A 20,816-nucleotide genomic window follows, 5' to 3' on the forward strand; every position below is an offset into this window, starting at 1 on the left:
TGAGACCCACTACACGCCGTTAGAAAAGACGTGCTGTGCGTTAGCATGGGCAACACAACGGCTCAGGCAGTATATGATTAGGCATACTACTTGGTTGGTTTCCAAAATGGATCCAATTAAGTACGTGTTCGAAAAACCAATAATCACTGGGAAGATTGCCCGATGGCAAGTACAGTTATCAGAATTTGACATCATACATGTCACACAAAAGGCCATCAAGGGCAGTACCCTAGCTGATTACCTAGCACACGGGCCGACCAACGACTACCAATCCCTTCAGGATAATTTCCCCGATGAGGATATAATGAATCTACAACATGAAGAACCTAAAGATGATGCGTGGACCATGTATTTTGATGGAGCCTCCAACATGCTTGGACGAGGGATTGGCACAGTGCTAATCTCTCCACAAGGAAAATACATTCCCGTAACGGCAAGACTCAACTTCGATTGTACAAACAACATGGCTGAATACGAGGCTTGCGCGTTGGGAATCCAAGCATCCATCAACAATGGTATCCTAAAACTCAAAGTGTTTGGTGATTCGGCCCTAGTCATCTATCAACTACGAGGTGATTGGGAAGTCTGAAACCCTAAACTGATACCATATGTTGAACACATCAAAGATTTGACACATTTCTTCCAAAGTGTCGTCTTTGAATACATTCCAAGGGAGGAGAATCAGTTTGCCGATGCTCTTGCTACGCTCTCGTCGATGTTCGCCTTGGATAGTGAGCATGAAATGCCCATCATCAATATCCGGCGGCACGATAAGCAAGCGTTCTGCCTTCTGATAGATAAAGTTGTCGATGATCGTCCATGGTTCCATGACATCAAGCAATATTTAACAAAAGAGGAATATCCTGATGCGGCCAACGATAATGACAAGAAGCATATCCGAAGAAGGGCCAGGGGATTTCTGCTAGTCGGTGAAACCCTCTACAAGAAAAATTATGACTCGGTCTTGCTGAGATGTATAGACCAAGTCGAAGCTCAAAATATGATCAAAGAAGTACATGAGGGGGTTTTCGGTACCCATATCCCCGGGCCTGCAATGGCTAAAAAGATCCTCAGGGCGGGATACTATTGGTCGACCATGGAAAGGAATTGTTACCAGTACGTGCGAAAATGCCATAAGTGTCAAGCATACGCCGACAACATTCATGTCCCACCGACTCCACTCAATGTATTGGCTTCACCTTGCCCATTCGCAATGTGGGGCATGGATGTTATTGGACCCATCGAGCCGAAAGCATCCAATGGACATAGATTCATCCTTGTGGCCATTGACTACTTCACCAAATGGGTAGAAGCAGCATCGTATGCTCATGTGACCCGAAAGGTGGTAACATCCTTCATCAAGAAGAACATTATATGCAGATATGGTATTCCCGATAAAATCATCACTGATAATGGATCTAATTTGAATAACAAAATAGTGGAAGAACTGTGCCAAGAATTCAAGATCCAACACCACAACTCTTCCCCATATGGCCGAAGATGAATGGGGCAGTCGAGGCAGCCAATAAAAACATTAAGAAAATAGTGCAAAAGATGGTTGTCTCATTTAAAGACTGGCATGAGATGTTACCCTTCGCTCTTCATGGTTATAGGACTTCAGTACGCACATCTACAGGAGCTACTCCATTCTCCCTCGTCTATGGGATGGAGGCAGTTCTACCTGTCGAAGTCGAGATACCTTCTCTAAGGGTAATCATGGAAGCAAAACTTTCCGAGGTAGAATGGGTTCAAAGCCGATACGACCAGTTGAATCTTATCGAAGAGAAACGGCTGAACGCCATATGCCATGGTCAAGCCTATCAGAGGAAGATCAAAAAGGCTTTTGACAAGAAAGTCCACCCTCGAGTCTACCATGAGGGAGAGCTGGTAATGAAGAAGTTGCTACCAGCTCAAAAGGACAAAATCAGAAAGTGGGCCCCGAATTACGAAGGACCATACGTGGTGAAGCGAGCCTTCTCAGGAGGAGCATTGATCCTCACGGACATGGATGGGGAAGAACTTCGATACCCAGTGAACGCTGACGTGGTAAAGAAGTACTATGCTTGAAGACGTTGCTTGCATAGGCCCGCTAGGATGAAAACCCGAAAAGGGCGTCCTAGGCAAAAGTTAGGGCAAAATAAATAGCCCGCCAGTACAAGGGTACTAGGCAAAACAAAGGCGAATTTATCCCCGCTAGGATACGTCCTAGGCAAAAATTAGGGGCAAAAGAATAAGACACAAAAACAAAGCAAGCAACGATCACTCGAATCGAAAACCGAAAGGCGGTTTAAGTGATTATCTTCTAGAAGCAAGCGTCTTGCAGTATCTACACTCCTGACTCAGGCATCTCACCCGAAGCAATTAGGGGAACGTAAGAGCAACAATTACAGATATAATTGTTAAGCCCAATGTATATAGCCTACGCTGGCCAGCCATTCTTCAGAAATTCCTTTTGTATATCTTTCTGTAAAAACATTTGTGAATATCAATAAAATATCTATTCATTTCTCTTCTCTTGACCATGTGATTATGCCTCTAAATTGGTGTTTCTTAAAAATTGTCGAAATTCCTTTAATAATCGGTCAATAAAGAAAATTGGAAAATTGGAGGGGTTCCTATAAAATCCGTAATCTCCTGCGTAAGAGGCTCACAGAAATCTTCCCTCACGTCGACGACAGAAATTCCTCCAAGAAGAGGAGGATAGGGAGATCCATTCATTTTTTAAAAAAACATTAACAAAATGATTAAACTTGCATTTTGTGCATCACACACATTAGTTGCACATTCAAAGACCTTATCATGAGGCAGTCACATAAAATAGAAAAATAGGAAAAATTTCTTGTGTATGACAGCAGCCAACAGAAAAAGCCGAAAAATCGACAAAAAAGGCAAAAAAATTCAGAAAATCCAACAAACGTACAGAATAACTGAGCCTGGAGAGGCTTGCCGAAATAATACTCCCCAGAGACATCTCAGCTTGCACTCTTGGGCCGAATTCCCAGTGAAAGCTATCAGAGCAAGATTAGCAAGATTCCCCAATGGAAGCATGATCATCCAAACAAAATATCCGAGTCAAAAGACTTAGACTTCCTCAGTGGAAGGTAGCTTTCCAACTCGAGCGACGAGTGAAGCTAAGCCTGAAGAGGCTTTCTAAATAATACTCTGGGATACATAAGATCCTCAATCCCCATTCGCCTACTCAGAGGCATTCCTTCAAAAAAGAGAAAAATCCGAAAAGATCAATAACCATTCCCCAAGCGGAATTCGAACGTCAAGATAATCCGCCTAACAGAAGAGGCCAATCAAGATCAATACGACAGAATCCCCCAGCGGATAACAGCCTACGCAGAGGCAACAAAACCAAAAATCAAAAAGTCACCCGAATAAGGATAACCGGGATACTCCACCACCGTCGAAAGGACGTCAGCCAACCATAAGGCACCGCTCACATCAGAAAGAGCATCTTTGTGTCTACATCCCCAAGGAATCAGAATTTCCCCAGTGGGCACCAACTACGCAAAGGAAAGTTGGGACACAAGAACCTATGAGTAACTGCACATCCCCTAGACGGACCCCTGCGCTATCCAGCCCTCAGCGGCACCAAAATCAAAAACAACCGTCGAAGCAGCATCGTGGACTGTGGAGACAAAATCATCACAATAGAATCCCCCAGGATAACAGCCTACGCAGAGGCAACAAAACCAGAAAATCAAAAGAGTCACCCGAATAAGGATAACCGGGATACTCCACCAACGTCGAAAGGGCGTCAGCCAATCATAAGGCATCGCTCACCTCAGAAAGAGCATCTTTGTGTCTGCATCCCCAAGGAATCAGAATTTCCCCAGTGGGCACCAACTACGCAATGGAAAGTTGGGACACAAGAACCTATGAGTAACTGCACATCCCCTAGACGGATCCCTGCGTTATCCAGCCCTCAGCGGCACCAAAACCAAAAACAACCGTCGAAGCAGCATCGTGGACTGTGGAGACAAAATCATCACAAATCCCTGGAGAGGGCAAACTCACACTACCAAAGTAACCAGAAGCACGGAGGTATGCATCCCTGGAGAGGGCAAACTCACGCTGCCAACGTCGTCAGAAACACGGAGGCATGCAGACCCTGGAGAGGGCAAACTCACGCTACCGAGGTCGTCAGAAACACCGAGGTATGCACGAGCCTGGAGAGGCGACGACTAATACTCAGCTACCGACGTCGTCAGAAACACGGAGGTATGCAGCTGCCAACGTCGTCAGAAACACGGAGGCATGCAGACCCTGGAGAGGGCAAACTCACGCTACCGAGGTCGTCAGAAACACCGAGGTATGCACGAGCCTGGAGAGGCGACGACTAATACTCAGCTACCCCGTCGTCAAAAACACGGAGGTATGCAGCTACCGAGGTTATCAGAAACACCGAGGTATGCACGAGCCTGGAGAGGCGACGACTAATACTCAGCTACCCCGTCGTCAGAAACACGGAGGTATGCAGCTACCGAGGTTGTCAGAAACACCGAGGTATGCACGAGCCTGGAGAGGCGACGACTAATACTCAGCTACCTCGTCGTCAGAAACACGGAGGTATGCAGCTACCGAGGTTGTCAGAAACACCGAGGTATGCACGAGCCTGGAGAGGCGACGACCAATACTCAGCTACCGACGTCGTCAGAAACACGGAGGTATGCAGCTGCCAACGTCGTCAGAAACACGGAGGCATGCAGACCCTGGAGAGGGCAAACTCACGCTACCGAGGTTGTCAGAAACACCGAGGTATGCACGAGCCTGGAGAGGCGACGACTAATACTCAACCTAGAGAGGCCACTCAACAATTTTCCCACCGGAAGACACTACAAGTCGGAAGGATGGCTTACTCCCCGGACAATTGGGTCAACTCCTTTACTTGTCAACCGGTACACCAAAAAGCCATTCGACTAAGTAAAGGGGGGGCTGCTGTAGACCCCTAAAATTGTCCGGGTCGGAAATAAGACTCAAAGACTCTCGAAGACCGAAGGAAAGTCAGCCGGAAGGACTCCTGGAACACCCTAGGATGATTCTTTGTAGGTCTAGAAGTCTTAGAGTAGCTTAGAATAAGGGTGTGCGAGGATTGGAGCTCAATACACCCTCCCAGAGGTTCAGTACGGCCGTACTGAGCCATTTGAACTGCAATACGGCCGTAGTGAACTCAATACGGCCGTACTGAAGTTTTTGAACTTCAGTACGGCCGTACCAAATTCAATATGGCCGTACTGTAGTTCAAAAACCCAGTACGGGCCGTATTGACCTCCCAGGCCGTATTGCGCCTCAATCCTATAAATAGGACGTCATTTGCACGTCATTCCACACTTTTTCCACACTTCTGGACCCTCGTGCTGAGTATTCTTGGGTTTTTGAGCTATTCTCTGCCCTAGAAGTCTCTCCGAGAGCCAATCCGACGAAGTTCTTGAGTCATGAGCCATTAGCTTGAGACTCGAACAAGTCGAAGGGAAATCTCTTTGATTTTCATAGTAAAAATTATCTTTAGGGAAAGGAGCGAGCGGACGTGTAGTGGGAAGGAGCGCCAAAAAGCCTCCTAAACTTCGTTTTGAATATATAAAAGCCCACTTCGAAGGTTTCTTTCCAAATCCCTTCTTTTACCGCTTTTATTGCTTTTTGATTGTTGCATTGCATGTTTAGAGTTTTCATCATATAAATATTTTACTCATAATCGTTTCTAATAAATGGGGGTAATGTAGTAACTTTACGCTATTATTTATGAAATAATCTGTCATAGGGAACCCGAAAGGGGCGTTGTGGGGTGCTAACACCTTCCTCACACGTAACCGACTCCCTTACCCAACTCTGGTTGTAATGGCCGAAGTTGATTTGCGAAAATCAATTGCCTTATATCTTTTTCCAATGTTTTGAGTAAAACATTGGTGGCGACTCCAAGAACCCTTTCTTTTTGCGAAAACCACTAATCCATGGAGGGTCCCGCTTGGGATTAACATGGATTGGTGAGAGTCATTTAAACAAAATTGTTAGTTCGATGAGGTCTCAGTTTGAGAATAAGTCGTTCTAACAATCCATCATTTTTCAAAACTTAAAAAGAGTCCAACTATCGTCGCGAATGCCAATGTCCGTTTCGGCGGGTGGCGACAATCACCACCACCACCATCATTATAATCACCACCACCATCACTACTACCACCACCATCACCACCACTGGAGGTGATGATGATGACAATAATAATGATGACAATGACAATAATGATAATAGTGGTTGTGATGTAGTGAAAGTACGGTACAGGTGAAAGTGATGGAGATAATGACAACAATGATTAAAAAAACTACGATGGTAATTGATACACATTTGACAAGTATACCAGTTATCGTAGGTAGTAAAAACGATAAAAGTCTAAGTATTGAATCCACAAGGACTTAAAGTTCATATAATTTTGGTACTAAACAAATGAACGAAAAGAATTTTAAATTGTTTATAATGAAATATGAAAATTTATAGAAAAACATGTAACAAAGCAATAAAGAATTTGAATTTAAATAATGATACGAGTAGTTAGAGATTGATTTCAATAACCTTTTCCATGTAAATCCTCCCCAATTTTTAGTCAATGTTGTAATCATGCAATTAATTCAATAGTTCACAATTATATTTAAACCATAATTTTTTAAGTAAGAAATTTTAGGTTATTTAAGAGAAATCTCAATTCTTTGATAATTTTTGTTAAACAAGCCTACATTAAGGTTAAGGACCAAAAGCCGACCAATAAGATTTATTCCAGTTCTTCAATAATAAATATTATCAACATTTTACCTAGATCTACATATTTGACAATTATCATTGGTAGTACATGATAACTTTATTTGTAATATTTTTAATACAAATTATTTATTTTAATTTAAGAGTTGCTGTTACTTTTCATATATTCATACTAACAAGCATTCTCACTTGAATCGGCTTATATATATATATATATTCTTATTCTGAATATAAAAAAATAATATTATTTAATATAATTATGAAAGGTGGTTTACATAATTTAATTTTTCTAATTTCATCTAAAAAATAATTTATTTTCTAAATTATCATTCCCTAAAAACTTGGTATAAAAAATAAATAGAAGCATTAAAAATATAATCTTAATTAAAAAAAGATGAATTTTCGAGATGGTAACATTAAATAGAAAGTTCCCTTATATTTAATATTAACAAACATGAAGTTTATATATAATAAAACAGAGTAATCAAGTTAGCCTAACTGTTCATTAAATAGAGTAATAAGTAGTGAAAATTTTTTTTATCACGATTTTCATAGTTTTTTTATTTATAAATAAAGTAAGAGTCTTTATTATATAAAAAGGAAGAAAAAAAAAAGAAAGTATGGGTCTTAGGGACTGGTCCGATCTACATCGTAACGCGTGGGATGGATGGGCCTCATCGAATCCAATCTGAACCCAGTCTTATCCTATTCTCACATCACAACCGAGTCCGAGTTAGGTGTCTTGTATCGTTACTCACCCACCTTCTTAATTCTAATCCAACGCTTTCAATTTCAATGCACAACACACCTAACGTAACGAAACAGAGAAGGCAACGAAACGATTATATAAAAGACGTGTTACTTCAAACTTGAAATCAGATGCTGCCCAACTCCCACACTAATTACTCCATAAACCAAACCCCAACTCGCAGGTTTCGCTTCGTCACGCGGAAGCCATGGCCGATTCTTCCAACCTCAAATCCGACGCCTTGTTGGAGCAGATGAAGCACCACCTCGCTTCCGACGCAGGCAAAGAAATCACCAAAAAAATTGGACTCGTTTATCAGATTCACATCGCTCCTCAGGTATCATTCCTTATTCTTCTTCTGTTTTCGTTTGACCTAATTCTTCCTCTCATTCAACATGACTTTAATTTCTAGAAACTTGGATTCGACGAGGTCGTCTACACCGTTGATCTCAAGAAGGGAGAGGTCACCAAAGGTTAGCTGACTTTTCAATTCCTTATTAGGTCTTCAGTATAATTTGCTACCGAAGACGCGCATCTCAATCTCGTGAATCATCATCAACCTTTTAATTCACTCTGCGACTTGAAATAAAATGCCGTGTTCATGTTACGGAAACTCTGACGCGGATGATTGTGAAATCATGTGTTTTTATAGATGGATCAGGGTTTCGGAATTTTCCTCTCATATTTTGCTGTTTGGTTGCTGCCAAATCTTTTGTGATTAGTAGATAGAGCGGACTATAGTTTCATACAAGGTTTAACTGGTTATATAATAAAAATTAAAATTTGGCTTAAAGATGTTGTCAGTCTAAATTTGTTTTAAACCGCTCAAATTTAAAATTTATCTTATTATTTCCTGTAATTTGAAAAAAAGCTTATTTTAGTTCTCAGCTATGTGACAAACAAAACTCACTGATTACTGAAACTGTTACTAAATTTTTCATACAAATTCTATCTATTTGTGTATTTGTTAGTAAAATCATTACTTCAAATCTGCATATGTTCAATCTATCACTATCACTGGTGCTACTACTACTAGTCCTGAGAAACTAAAGCTAACCCTTTTTAAATTACAGAAACTAAAAAGATCAAACTTAAATTTGAGGACCTAAATTTACCATATATTTGAAAAACTAAAAACATATTTAAACCTTATATTTTATTTTGAGAAAATAGCTTACGCACTATCATTTAAAAACCAATTTTCATATGCAATAAGTAAGTTTGTTGACGTTTGTATTAATTAACTTAAAAGTCAAACATGCTTATCATGATTTTTTATTACAAGTATTACTGAACTTATAATCAAGTAGAGTTTAATTGATATATAGTATTGTTAGTGTAATTTTTTTTTAAATGGAAAAACTTTTAATTTCAATTCATGAATAGCACTAAGATACTTATTTTAATGGGGTTAAGGTAGTAGAAACATGAGAATCTAAGTTCAATCTCTATTGCGACTATCTTTCTTATCTTTACCGAAAAAAAGCTTCTCTACACTAGCCTCTTGAGTACTAAATGATTTCAATCTTTTTGATTGTAGGTTGTTTGTCTTAATAGCCAGAGATTAATCAATAACTTTACAGTTTTGCTACAAATTATATGTTTCCTACAATCTTATTTCCACAATTCTACTTAATTTGGCCAATTTTATTGTGTTCTCCAACAATGCTCTAATGTATGACTTTAATTATTTGGATTTGTGTGTATTTAGGGCCATATGAAGGAGGAAAGCCTGATGCATCTTTTTCGTTTAAGGATGAGGACTTTGTTAAGGTTGCCTTGGGGAAGATGAATCCGCAGATTGCCTTCATGAGGTTCAACCTTTCAATGGATTTTTTCCTTCCAAAATCAATGTTTTTGGTTGCTTTAACTTCCCTTGTTTGTTTATTTATTTATTTTTAATGCATTCATGTGTTCGTATCTGATGTGATGGTGAATGGATGTAGGGGTGCAATGAAGGTTAAGGGAAGTTTGAGTGCTGCTCAGAAATTTACTCCGGATATCTTCCCAAAGCCTTCCAAGCTTTGAGCTCAGATGCCTGCGATTACTTGCACAAGGTTGCTAGAATTATCGTTTGGTTGCTGTCAAACAAAATAGATAGAACATCAAAAGCTCAGATCATAATTATATCTGTAGGTTCATCATTCCTAAGGTTGTAGGTGGTTCATTGTTTTGATTTAGTTCTGAAAGCTGAAGAATATTTAGATAATGTTCTGCAAATCTGCCAGAGGTTTTATTCTACTGTGATTGGATGTTTCAAGTTCAAAAATAGTTCCTCATGCATTATTTAGAGCTACTTTTCCTTTTTTCCTCCATAAATACTCGGATAATGTTCATAATGTGAATTCTAGGAGCCGTGTTTTCTCTATTTTATTTTTGTGTGTCTGTGCTCTGCAGAAGGAATCTCCAGCTTTGCTTGAGCAATGTTTTTAATTAATAACTAACTGCGATTGTACAAGCTTTCCTATTTGAGTACGATTTATTCTGATAAAGTTTTTCCGAAAGACATTTTAGTGTCGACAATTACGCAGTTGTAATCTGTTGTGATTGGTGACCTAGGTGCTGAAAAATGATAATTAGCACCACTCCTTGTCACACGGTGTCTTTATATAGCCATTTTCCCGTTGGAGTGGAACCGTGAAGCAATTTCACAGATGAAACGTATCATTTGGAGTATTAGCACCACATTGATGCACGGTTACTATTATTGAGAAAGTACCCAATAATTGTTTAGAGAATTTTATTAGAAAATTGAATTCCTTCTAACCTTGTTTTTCTTGTATCCAGAAGAAATGTTCATCTGTTGATAGAAATACAAGTTTATTGTTTGAGATTACAGACAATCCAACACCACAAATACTCCATTAGACTTTCTTTTGGGTGCTATATGGAATCAATAAACAAGAAAAGGTTTCGAAGTAAAAATCCTTTTGAACCCCAATCGTGGAGCATCAACTGAGCCAATGTTGCAGTTAAATTTTTACGCTTTGATGACTGATTGAACTTGGTTTTCTGCGGCTATAAGAGATTCAAAATCCATTTCGCATCCTTTCTTAGGGCTCGAAATTTTTTGTTATCTTAGTAGTGAAAAGGAGTGTTATCTCAACGATGTAGATTTCGGTAATTAAATGGCTCTGGTGGCTGTGGAACTTGTCCTTCTCTTCCTATCACTATGGTCTTTTTTTTTTAAAATTTTTATTTATTTATAATTTTTTATTGTTAATTCATTCATTACCTTGTACTATTTCTTTCACGGCCTAGTGCCCACTTATACTGCGTTGAACACACTATCCCTCTCGTTTTGAAACCTTGGAGCCAGCAAAAACTAATCTGAACAAGTTCAAATCACTGAGAATTGGCAACAAAATATTGAGGTCGTGCATCTTAGGAATAGACTTATCTGGCACTTTTATTGCTGTATATCAATTGTATTCTCAATAACAGAATTCAGTTGCTGACTACTGTTGCCTCAATAGCTGTAATTCTTTCAGATTAGGTTTAGAGTATAGATACCCATTGTGATATCATCACCCGAGTAACGAAATACAGATATCAGGTCTGGTTTTGCTAAGACTTTTTCGCTCTCTAATTCTAATTAATACACATGGTCAAATTAGTTTATAGTTAATTAGCATTTGTTACAGTGTCAGTGTCAGCAACTTGCTTATCTCAAGCTACTGTTTATTCTGTTTCCTTATTTCCAGCTTTGTTGCTTCCTTTCCGTTTTTAAGTTTCATGTATATATGTAACCCTTGGTTGGTTACTCAATTAATAAGATTGATTTTTTATCTATTCAAATTTCAATTGTTAATTTATTATGGTATCAGAGCTTTCTTAGAAAGAGCTCCACTACGCACATCAATGACTAATGCAGCCACATACCCCTATACTTTGCAAGATGCACAGAATGCATTGAATCCCTTATATATATACACCCAAACGAGAGTCCCTCCACCATCCTTGTTTCACCACCCCTTACAAATGAGAATTATCATAGTTGGTCTCGTGCGACAAAGATAAGCTTGTTGACAAAGAACAAGCTAGGATTCATTGATGGCATAATTGCAAAACCACCGATGAATCATGCAATTTTTTCTTTCTAGGAACAAGGTAACATGCTTGTTCTTAATTGGCTAATAAAGTCGATGAGCGTGGAGATTGCGCAATCCATTGTTTGGCGTGAGAAGGCTTCAAATGTGTGGAAGGAGCTCCGTGAGCGTTTTTCCCATGCGGATTTGTTTAGAATCTCAGGAATTTAAGAGGAAATCTTCAACCAGAGGCAAGGTGATAACTCTGTCTCAATTTTACACTGCACTAAAAACACCGTGGGATGAATTAGATGTTTTGGATCCCCTTCTTGTTCGTACATGCAACCCTAAATGTTCATGTGGTGCAATCAAGAAAATTAAAGAGGAGCGAAATTAGAATCAAGTGGTTAGGTTCTTATGAGAGATGAATGATCAATATTCAGGTGTTAGATCACAATTGATGCTCTTAGATAATCTTCCCAATGTGAACTAAGTTTTTGTATTGATTGCTCAACAAGAACGACAGTTTGCCACTAAGAATGCTTTTATGCCAAAGGCTCTTATTGTGGCTAGTGATGATGCATCACACTCCAAGAGAAATCAAGGGAACGGTAATGGTTAGAATAATAGATACACTTCGAAGAAATGTTCGTGGTGTGGAAAAATGGGTCACACAATTGACGTTTGTTATAGAAAGCATGATTTCCCTACTGGTTTTAAGAAAGGACACATAAGAAAGTGTGTGGTTTGGTTTTACTATAAACCAATATCAGAGTTTATTAGCTTCATTGCCATAGTAAGATCAAAGGGACTCCACACAACATACTGCTCATTTGAACGCTTGTACTAATTCAAATCCAACAAGCAATGGTAATGTACTAATCTCTAGTTGGATCCTAGACACTAGTGCCACGGACCACATCTCAAATTCCCTCATTTACTTTGTTGCATACAAGCACATACCACATATCAAAGTGTCCATGCCCAATGGAATCTTAGTTTCAACCACCATTTCTGGCACAATGCATCTTTCATCCAGTTTTGTTTTGCCTGATGTTTTATTTCTACCAAGCTTCAAATTCAATCTGATATCAGTTACACAATTAACACAAACCCTTCATTGTAAATTGACTTTCCTTGATGAGATTTGTTTAATATAGGATTCCAATGCTTGCAAGATGATTGGCACAGCTAAAGCAGAAAGAGGCCTAAACATTTTCATACAGACAGTTGAGTCTTCTCAATCCACTGTTGTTTGCAACAAACTCTCCAGCTTTGTTTACAACACCATTTCAGAAATTTTTTCTTGTAATTTTCCTTTTAGTTTGTCCAATTTATGGCACTATAGGTTGGGTCATCCGTCTTTTGATAGAAGACAAGCAATTAGTGAAATGTATCATTTCATTTATTGTAATAAAAATCACGTTTTTGATATATGTTATATTGCAAAACAAAGAAAATTGAGTTTTCCCTTAAGTTCTTCCTTTACCACTACAATATTTGAGTTTATTCATGCTGATATTTGGGGTCCAATTTTTGTAATGTCCATACATGGTCATTCTTATTTCCTTGCCATAGTGGATGACTACTCTAGACACACTTGGATTTATTTACTAAAGAATAAGGTAGAAGTTGGACATTTAAATCAAGCCTTTTGTGCATTGGTAGAAAACTAGTTTTAAACCATAAACCTTAAACCCTAAACCCTAAACCCTAAACTCCATAGTAGAGAGGAAACACCAGCATATTCTCAATATTGCTAGAGCCTTATTATTTCAAGTTGACCTTCCCAAAAAATTTTGGTTTTATGCAGTTATGCACTCAGTTTATCTCATCAATAGAATCCCTACACCAGTCTTGGATAACAAGTGCCCTTATCAACTCCTATATAAATGTCTTCCTGACCTGACTCAACTCAAGGTCTTTGGTTCACTTTGTTTCTCCTTCACACTTGTTAGTCATTGGACTAAATTTGATCCTAGAGCCACAAGGTGTAACTTTTATGGGATATAAAAGTGGCACAAAAGGTTATATTGTCTATGATCTCAAGACTAGAGAATTGTCAGTATCTTAGAATGTCATCTTCCAATTCTAGTATTCCCTTGCCAACCTTTATTCCTATGGAACCTTTTGATTACACTCTACCACAAACTGAGTTAGAACCTAAAACACCACAAACCTCTTCCTAACAGCCAAATAGCAGATGTAGTAACCACACCACATAATCCTATACCAGTACCACATTGTTTAACTAAAAGAATTACATAAAAAGAGGCATCTATGGTTGAGTTTGTCAAGAAGTTACATGAGAAGGTTAAAACCTGAATATAACAACAACAAAAATATACAAAATATAACAACAAAGGAAAAAAAAAAGATCATCTTTGAAGAAGGTGACTAGGTTTTGCTTCACCTTAGGAAAGAGAGGTTCCCTACTAAAAGGAAGTTCAAACTTCATCCTAGAGGAAATGGTCCTTTTCAAGTCCTCCAAAGAATTGAAAATAATTCATATAGGTTTAGAGCTCCTTAAGGATTATGGTGTAAGAAACACTTTTAACGTATGTGATCTTATATATTTCTAGGTGTTGCAAAAGATAAGGAGGAATGTTGAGTGCTTATTATTCATGTATTTGATTGAGCATTTGGCACTCTTTTTTGGATAAATTGTAAATATATTTATGATAATTTACCCTTAAATAGGAAAAACCAAGTTTATATTAGAAGATAGAAGAGTAGTAGAAATTTAATGGTAATTTTCTCCCTTGTTTGCAGAAAAATTGAGGAAGACATAATTCTACAGCCATAGCTATGGGCTCACAACTAGAGCCATGGAGCATTGAAGATCAAGAGGAGTTCTAGAGAGTCACAGCCATGGTTGTGGATTCCACAACTACAGTGTTGGAAGTTGCTTAAACATGAAGGAGTCTTCACAGCCATGGCTGTGATTCCACAACTGCAGCGGAGAAGCTTACTTCAACATGAAGAACTCTCCACAGCCATGGCCGTGGTTTCATAGCTGCGGCACTGGACTCAAAATTTTCATTTTTCCCCTGTTTTGAAGGCCAATATAAAAGGGGATTGAGGAGAGAGATAGAGGATCACGAGTTGAACAGAGAGAACAAAGAGAAAGCTCTTGAGGAAGGAAAAACAAGGTTTGAAGGTCTGAGGTGGATCACTTGGGAACGAGGATGAACTCTTTTTCTCCATCTTTTCCTTTGTAATTTCTTTTTCTTTTCCTTTGATCTTGTAATGGCCATGAGTGGCTAGACTCTTTAGGATTGGATCTGGTGTAACTACTAACTCTTCTTCTTCTTGAATATATATGCATTTCGTTTCATTACTTGTATTTGATTATTCTCCTAATGCTTATATCAATTTGATCACCCGTTGTACACTACACCAAAAGTGGCATTAGATAGCGCTATTTAGAGAGCGCTTAATTAATAAGTGTTGTGTTTTAAAACATAAAACATTAAAAGAGCGCTTAATTAAATAAGCGCCATAATAAAGTTTTATATAGAGAGCGCTTATTAAAAAAAATGTTATCTTTGTATTATTTTATTTATTAAAAAATATGTTATAGCACTTTTTTAAAAAAGTGCTTTCTAAAAAAAATAAATAGATAACGCATTTGAATATAAGCGTTATTTATAAGATTTTATAAAAAGTTTTATATAGAGAGCGCTTAATAAAAAAATGCTTTCTTTGTGTTATTTTATTTAGAAAAAATATGTTATAGCGCTTTTCTAAAAAAGAGCTTTCTAAAGAAAATAAATAGATACCGCGTGTGAATAGAAGCGTCATTTATAAAATTTTATAAATTAATTATTTTTTAAATAAATTATTATGGCGCTCATTGAAAAATCAGTTTTGTAAATAAATAAAAACAAAGCACTTATTAAAAAAAAACGCTTTCTATTGGTCCCTCACGCTTTTTATTAAAAAAATTAATCTGAACAAATTTTTATTCACGCTTTCTATTAATTGGTCCCTCACGTACGTTCACATTGTTATACTGTTCAGATTTTTATTCACACTTTCTATTAATTGGTCCCTGATCACGTTCACATTGTTATTCACTGTTCAGATTTTTATTCACTGTCTCTAGCCTTTCGGTTCTTTTCCTATTCTCTAGCCTCTCGGTTCTTTTCTTATTCATTGTCCCTCTCGGTTCTTTTCTTATTCACTGTCCCTCTCGACCTTCATGCCATAATCATCTTTATCCCTCTCGATTGTGAAATCTTCCTTCACCATCATTGTTGTTCGATCGTAAAGTGTATCTCAAGTTACGCTCAGCAATCACGTTATTGACTCATATTTCAGGTTTTTATCATTAGGTGTTTTTTTTTGTATCTTTATCGTATATTTTTTTCCATTAATGCTTAACTTTGATACAAGTTTGAAACAAATATTAAATTTCGTTTCTTTTCTTTCTGTATATTAAATTTTGTTTCTTTTCTTTGTGTACTTTTTCTTTAATCAATTTTCTTTGATCAATAGATGAATGCAATGCACCGTGACAAATTACGTGATGAAGACGTTAATTTATGACAAATTTTAAGATGCTAATCTCTTCCATGGAAAAATCTAGGGCTTTTTTTTGCAAGATTCATCCTTGACTAGACTTTTTGCAAGATTCATTGAAGTTACGTTCGTTTCTTCTTATAAGAAATAAAAAAGGTGAGTTCTTGTATATGCGATTACCTTCTTTTAGTCAAATATTGCATTTATTTTTTATTTTTATATTTACTATTTTTGTTTTTAGTTGCGAGTTTGCTGCGAATGATGTATGATGAATTTGTGTTGCTTTGAAATTTTAATAATTAGACAAGATTATCTCTGCTTTATTACATTCGAATTTCTGGTTTTGTAATCTTTTACACTTACTATTATTGCATTCTTTCTGTAACCTTTTATACTTACCACTGTGCCACCGAATAAGAAGGGACTTGGTTCATAGGGTTGTAGTGATTGGTAATCTGCATATTTTACAAAAAAACATTCAATTAATCACAAGACACAAATGCACAAAAAAAAAAGAGAAGAAGATTTGCCTCCTATATTATCAAATATATGTACAAGGGAATGAAGTGGTTGAATCTCTTACTCTTCGTAAGACTTTTGTTCCCCACCCTGACAAAAGAAGAAAACACGAGGGCACCTATAGAAGCAATTATCAACAAGCCTCACATTCACCTCACCCGCTTCAAGTGTCATTAGGGCACTCGGAATCCCCCCGAACAAGTAGTTCCCCCCAACAGAAGCCTCTCCAACCACGCCACTCCACCTGAGTTTGTTGATTTTGGGTGAGATGCTGGATGAGTATATCTGCTTGAAGGAGCAGAAGGTGATGTTGGATCAAGATCGGGTCATTATGGAGCAAGAGAAGAACCGGGTTCAGATGCTGTTGCAAGGCATGCATAATGTGATGACCGCTTACAATGCCAGTGGAAACCTCCCTGCACCTGCTGCAAAATCAGCGGTTGTAGCGGTTCCTCAACCAACTTTTAGTTACAAATCTCATCCAGGGAATCCTACTTCTGTGCAAAACAAATTGAACACACCATCAGTGCCTCAATCTAGCAATTCAAATGCCGAGGGTGGAAACATGTCGACAGTACCAACAGTGAATGTATCTGACAGAAAGAGAAAGGATACTAAAACTGCGGATGCTCCTCCCGTTGCTAAAAAATCTTGGGGTAGATCATCCAGTAGGAAAATCCCTGCCCAAGGTCAAAATGCTCCTCAACAATCTGATAATGTTGTCAATAATACAATTGTAGCTCAGCCATTCAGTCTTCATCAGGGAACTGCATACCCAGGCAATCACAAGTTCAGGGATCCAATGTTGCTAAATGCTTATTCAACCAGTCTACACCATCTGTTCCAAGTAATTCACCGGTTCCAAAGACACCACCTAGAACAAAATCTTCTCACAGTGATACACATGTATCCCCTTCTGAGATTTCTTCAGTTGCAACCTGTAAATGTGCAGTTACACCCAGCCGTTGCACTGTAAAGCCTCCACCGACCAAAACCCGTTGAATGACAGCGTCACCTACTGCAGCGCGGGAAGCTCGAACAGCGCAAACGGAACGACGCAGTTTAGCCTGTTGGAGCTCAAATCCAGAACTTGCAAATAGTTTAACTTTTTAGAGGTGGAAAGCATCTTGGAAGACTCGGGAAATTCAACTTTTACTGTGGGTAACTCTGCATTGGCCTATAACAGAGGTAGGCTCTTTCCTTTGAGTGCATGCGTTGTTGACTACTTTGCTTCCTTTTTGATATACACGTGTTCGAGAGGACATGGGTAAGACACTATTTTCCTAATTATTGGTGTACCAATTTTTGTTACCAAGATAAAATGTATGGTTACCTTGAAAAGCCAACAGCAATTTAACAAAATGAAATATGATAACTAATTTTGATTCAAGAAAAATATTATTAGTAGTGATGATAATATATTAATTATTATATATGTTTAAATTTTCTTTCCAAAATTACTGACTTTAATTGGTTTGCGATTTTGGCTAAGACACTTTTTTTAATATTTATTATTATTACTACTTTTTAATTAAAAAAATTATTTTTCTCTTAAACAAGTCACTTTTTAAAATTTATTTTTTAATATTTATTATTATTACTACTATCATTAACTAGTTGATTATAATCACTTTAATTGTCAAAAAATTATTTTAAAATTTCTATTTAATTTTATCTTATGGCAGGTTGATATTGTTGAACTTGCAACTACTATGGAAAAGATTGAAGGCCTTATTGTACTTGTTGAAAGTTTTTCCTTTACAGATTTAAAATATCAAGGTAAGTCTTTAAAGAATTTTCTTTTTTATTTTATTATTTGATGTATGAAAAGTATAGATAAACAATAATTTTTTTAAAACCATGCATTTATGTGATTAGATGTTAACATTGATGTAAATATTATCAATGACTAATATGATAGATCAAGAAAAAATGGATCGAAAATGGATGTCTGCTAGTTGATTGTCAAAAGAATATGAAGATGGGGTGAAAGAGTTTCGTAGATTTGCAGTTGAGCATGCAAAAGATCCTAGTAGAATTATTTGCCCTTGCTTGAAGTGCTGTCATTCAAAGGTAGTTAATGCGGATGTGTTAGAAGAACATTTAGTATGTTTCTTACTTTTCTTTTATTTTCTCCTCTTCTATTTAATTTTGAATATTAATAACTTTTTGTATTGTTGAAATTTAAAAATTATTTAAGTTATTAATTATATTTAATTTAAAAATTGTTAAATATTAAAAATTGATTATTATTTACATTTGTAAAGTTATATATATATATATATATATATATAAATGTATACAAACAAATTAAGCATGCGATAGAATCTAATTATCTTATTTAAATAAAAAATTTAAATTTTAAAATTTTTAAACTATCTTAATTAAAAAAAAATCTCAAACATAACATAAGAATTAATTTGAAACATTCTCTCTCAAAATTTATATAAATCAATATATGTTTTCAACATAACTTTATAAACTTTTATAAAGAGTTGTCATGCATTTTTGATGATGTGGTAGAAGATAGATCATGCGACTCATTATTTGGTTATGTTAAATTTTTTGTAAGCATGTTTGATGTGATATAATTTTTGTACCAAAATCATGCACTACTTGTGCTAAGTTTGAACTAAGTATTTGTAGGTTGTTTAACTTATCTTAGACTAGTTTTGGGAGATGCATTTTAGGAACTGTTACGAATAAAATAGCTAAAACTAATTTAAATTTTCCTAAATTTCTATAATTAAGATATTTTATTAATTATTGGAGAATTTTCATTAATTTTTATATCAAATCAACTTATTACAACCTGAAAATTTTATTATAGGTTAATGATATCCTTATAAAAAATTTATAAAATTTAGGGGTCACTATTATTCCCACCATCTCGGCTCTTGTTCTAGCAACAAACACTCCATTTTATCAATCCATCATTTTGTGTCCATAAGAAACAAAAAAGTTTTAATTTGACTAGGAAGAGGAAAAGGTTGGTTTACACATAATATTTACATTATATTGTTAATTTATTTTTATTTTTATATCTTTCCTTTATATCGATTGTAACAATTTTTATCACTCTTTTTTCTTGTAGGTAAATGGCATCTCTTAGCCAAGATGATAGCTTTGATTCTAATGAACCTAAATGGAAGAAAGGTGTAGTTATTATGAAGAAAATCATTCGAGCTAGAAGTGAAGGAAAAAAATAGATGTAATGTATTTATTTTTTGCTTTGGAATCTTAGTTATGTTTCTTGTATAAAAATTAATATGTGCTTATTTGTTTTATTAGGTTTCATGGAATGCAAAGGGTCAACCAATTGAACCTGGTGGAACAATATTCATTAGTTATCTCGGGTCCATTGTCCGATCTAACATTCCTATAACATGTGATAATTGGAAAGTTTCGACTCTAAGTGTCTATAAGAACATGGTTTGGAAGGATATACAAGTAAAATATACTAATTATATCTACTTATTTTAAATTAGTTTCTATGGTTAACCAACTTATTTCTATTATTACTTTTTTGACAGTTAACTTTTAATGTTGATGTATCACACAAGAAACATGTACTAAAGGTGGCAGGTAAATTGCTTAGAAATTTTAAAACTTACTTGGCTAATTGTTATCTAAAGGATGAGAATGGAAATTATTTAGATAGTCCACCTATTCAACCTCCTGAGCAGTATGCATCCATGATCACTGAGAATGTTTGGAGAAAATTTGTTGCAAAACGTATGGATGTCATTAAAAAATGCTTGTAGGTTAGTATGTTCTGTTATAGCATTTTTAGGCCATGCCACTTTTCTTTTATGCTATTTTTTTAATCTTCATACATTTTATTTTATATTGTATCTTGGTGACTTGTAATTTTTATTTTCTTTGTAGAACCGATGGGCTGTGGAATATTCTAAGAGAGAGAACTACATGATATTGGACAAGCATTGATTATATGTTACTGTCGAGTTAATGTCAAATAACTAAATGTAATATGTTAGGTCTATATACATTTCCTTTTTTTTATTTGAGTCTAAGACTAAGAGTTGCATGGTAATGGACAAGCATTGATTGTGTTTAGATATATGTAATTATTATTGCAACAAACTAAATGTAATACATGTTAGGTTTATATAAACTAATCTTTTAATTTTGATGTATTACATTATACATTATATTTTTGAATCAAATTTGGCTACATTGTTGATTGATTGTTATAGTTCTATGTCTTGGGATTTATTTTTGC

At 36.3% G+C, this 20,816-nt stretch overlaps 1 protein-coding gene across 2 annotated transcripts; it reads left to right on the forward strand.

The window, feature by feature from the left end:
* The first annotated feature begins 7,469 nt into the window (after window positions 1–7,469).
* SCP2 (sterol carrier protein 2) lies at window positions 7,470–9,875 on the forward strand. Of its 2 annotated transcripts, none has more exons than XM_083063353.1 (4): window positions 7,470–7,839; window positions 7,915–7,975; window positions 9,214–9,362; window positions 9,449–9,875. In XM_083063353.1, exons 1-4 carry the CDS (start codon window positions 7,711–7,713, stop codon window positions 9,464–9,466), a joined length of 357 nt encoding a protein of 118 aa, XP_082919479.1. In that variant the 5' UTR covers window positions 7,470–7,710; the 3' UTR covers window positions 9,467–9,875. The 2 variants fall into 2 exon arrangements, with proteins under 2 accessions (XP_082919479.1, XP_020231842.1); XM_020376253.2 differs by having other exon boundaries at window positions 7,487–7,839; window positions 9,214–9,316.
* The last annotated feature ends 10,941 nt before the right edge of the window (window positions 9,876–20,816 follow it).

This window comes from Cajanus cajan, chromosome 9, assembly GCF_000230855.2.
Source record: "Cajanus cajan strain Asha chromosome 9, NIPB_CcT2T_4, whole genome shotgun sequence".
Classification (NCBI taxonomy): domain Eukaryota; kingdom Viridiplantae; phylum Streptophyta; class Magnoliopsida; order Fabales; family Fabaceae; genus Cajanus; species Cajanus cajan.

Bases quoted from the DNA above. Each gene is read 5' to 3' on its own strand.
- SCP2 (XM_020376253.2), top strand. From the start codon at position 7,711: ATGGCCGATTCTTCCAACCTCAAATCCGACGCCTTGTTGGAGCAGATG. The intron at 7,976-9,213 runs GTTAGCTGACTT...GTGTGTATTTAG, and splicing joins GAAGGGAGAGGTCACCAAAG to GGCCATATGAAGGAGGAAAG. The intron at 9,317-9,448 runs GTTCAACCTTTC...GAATGGATGTAG, and splicing joins CCGCAGATTGCCTTCATGAG to GGGTGCAATGAAGGTTAAGG.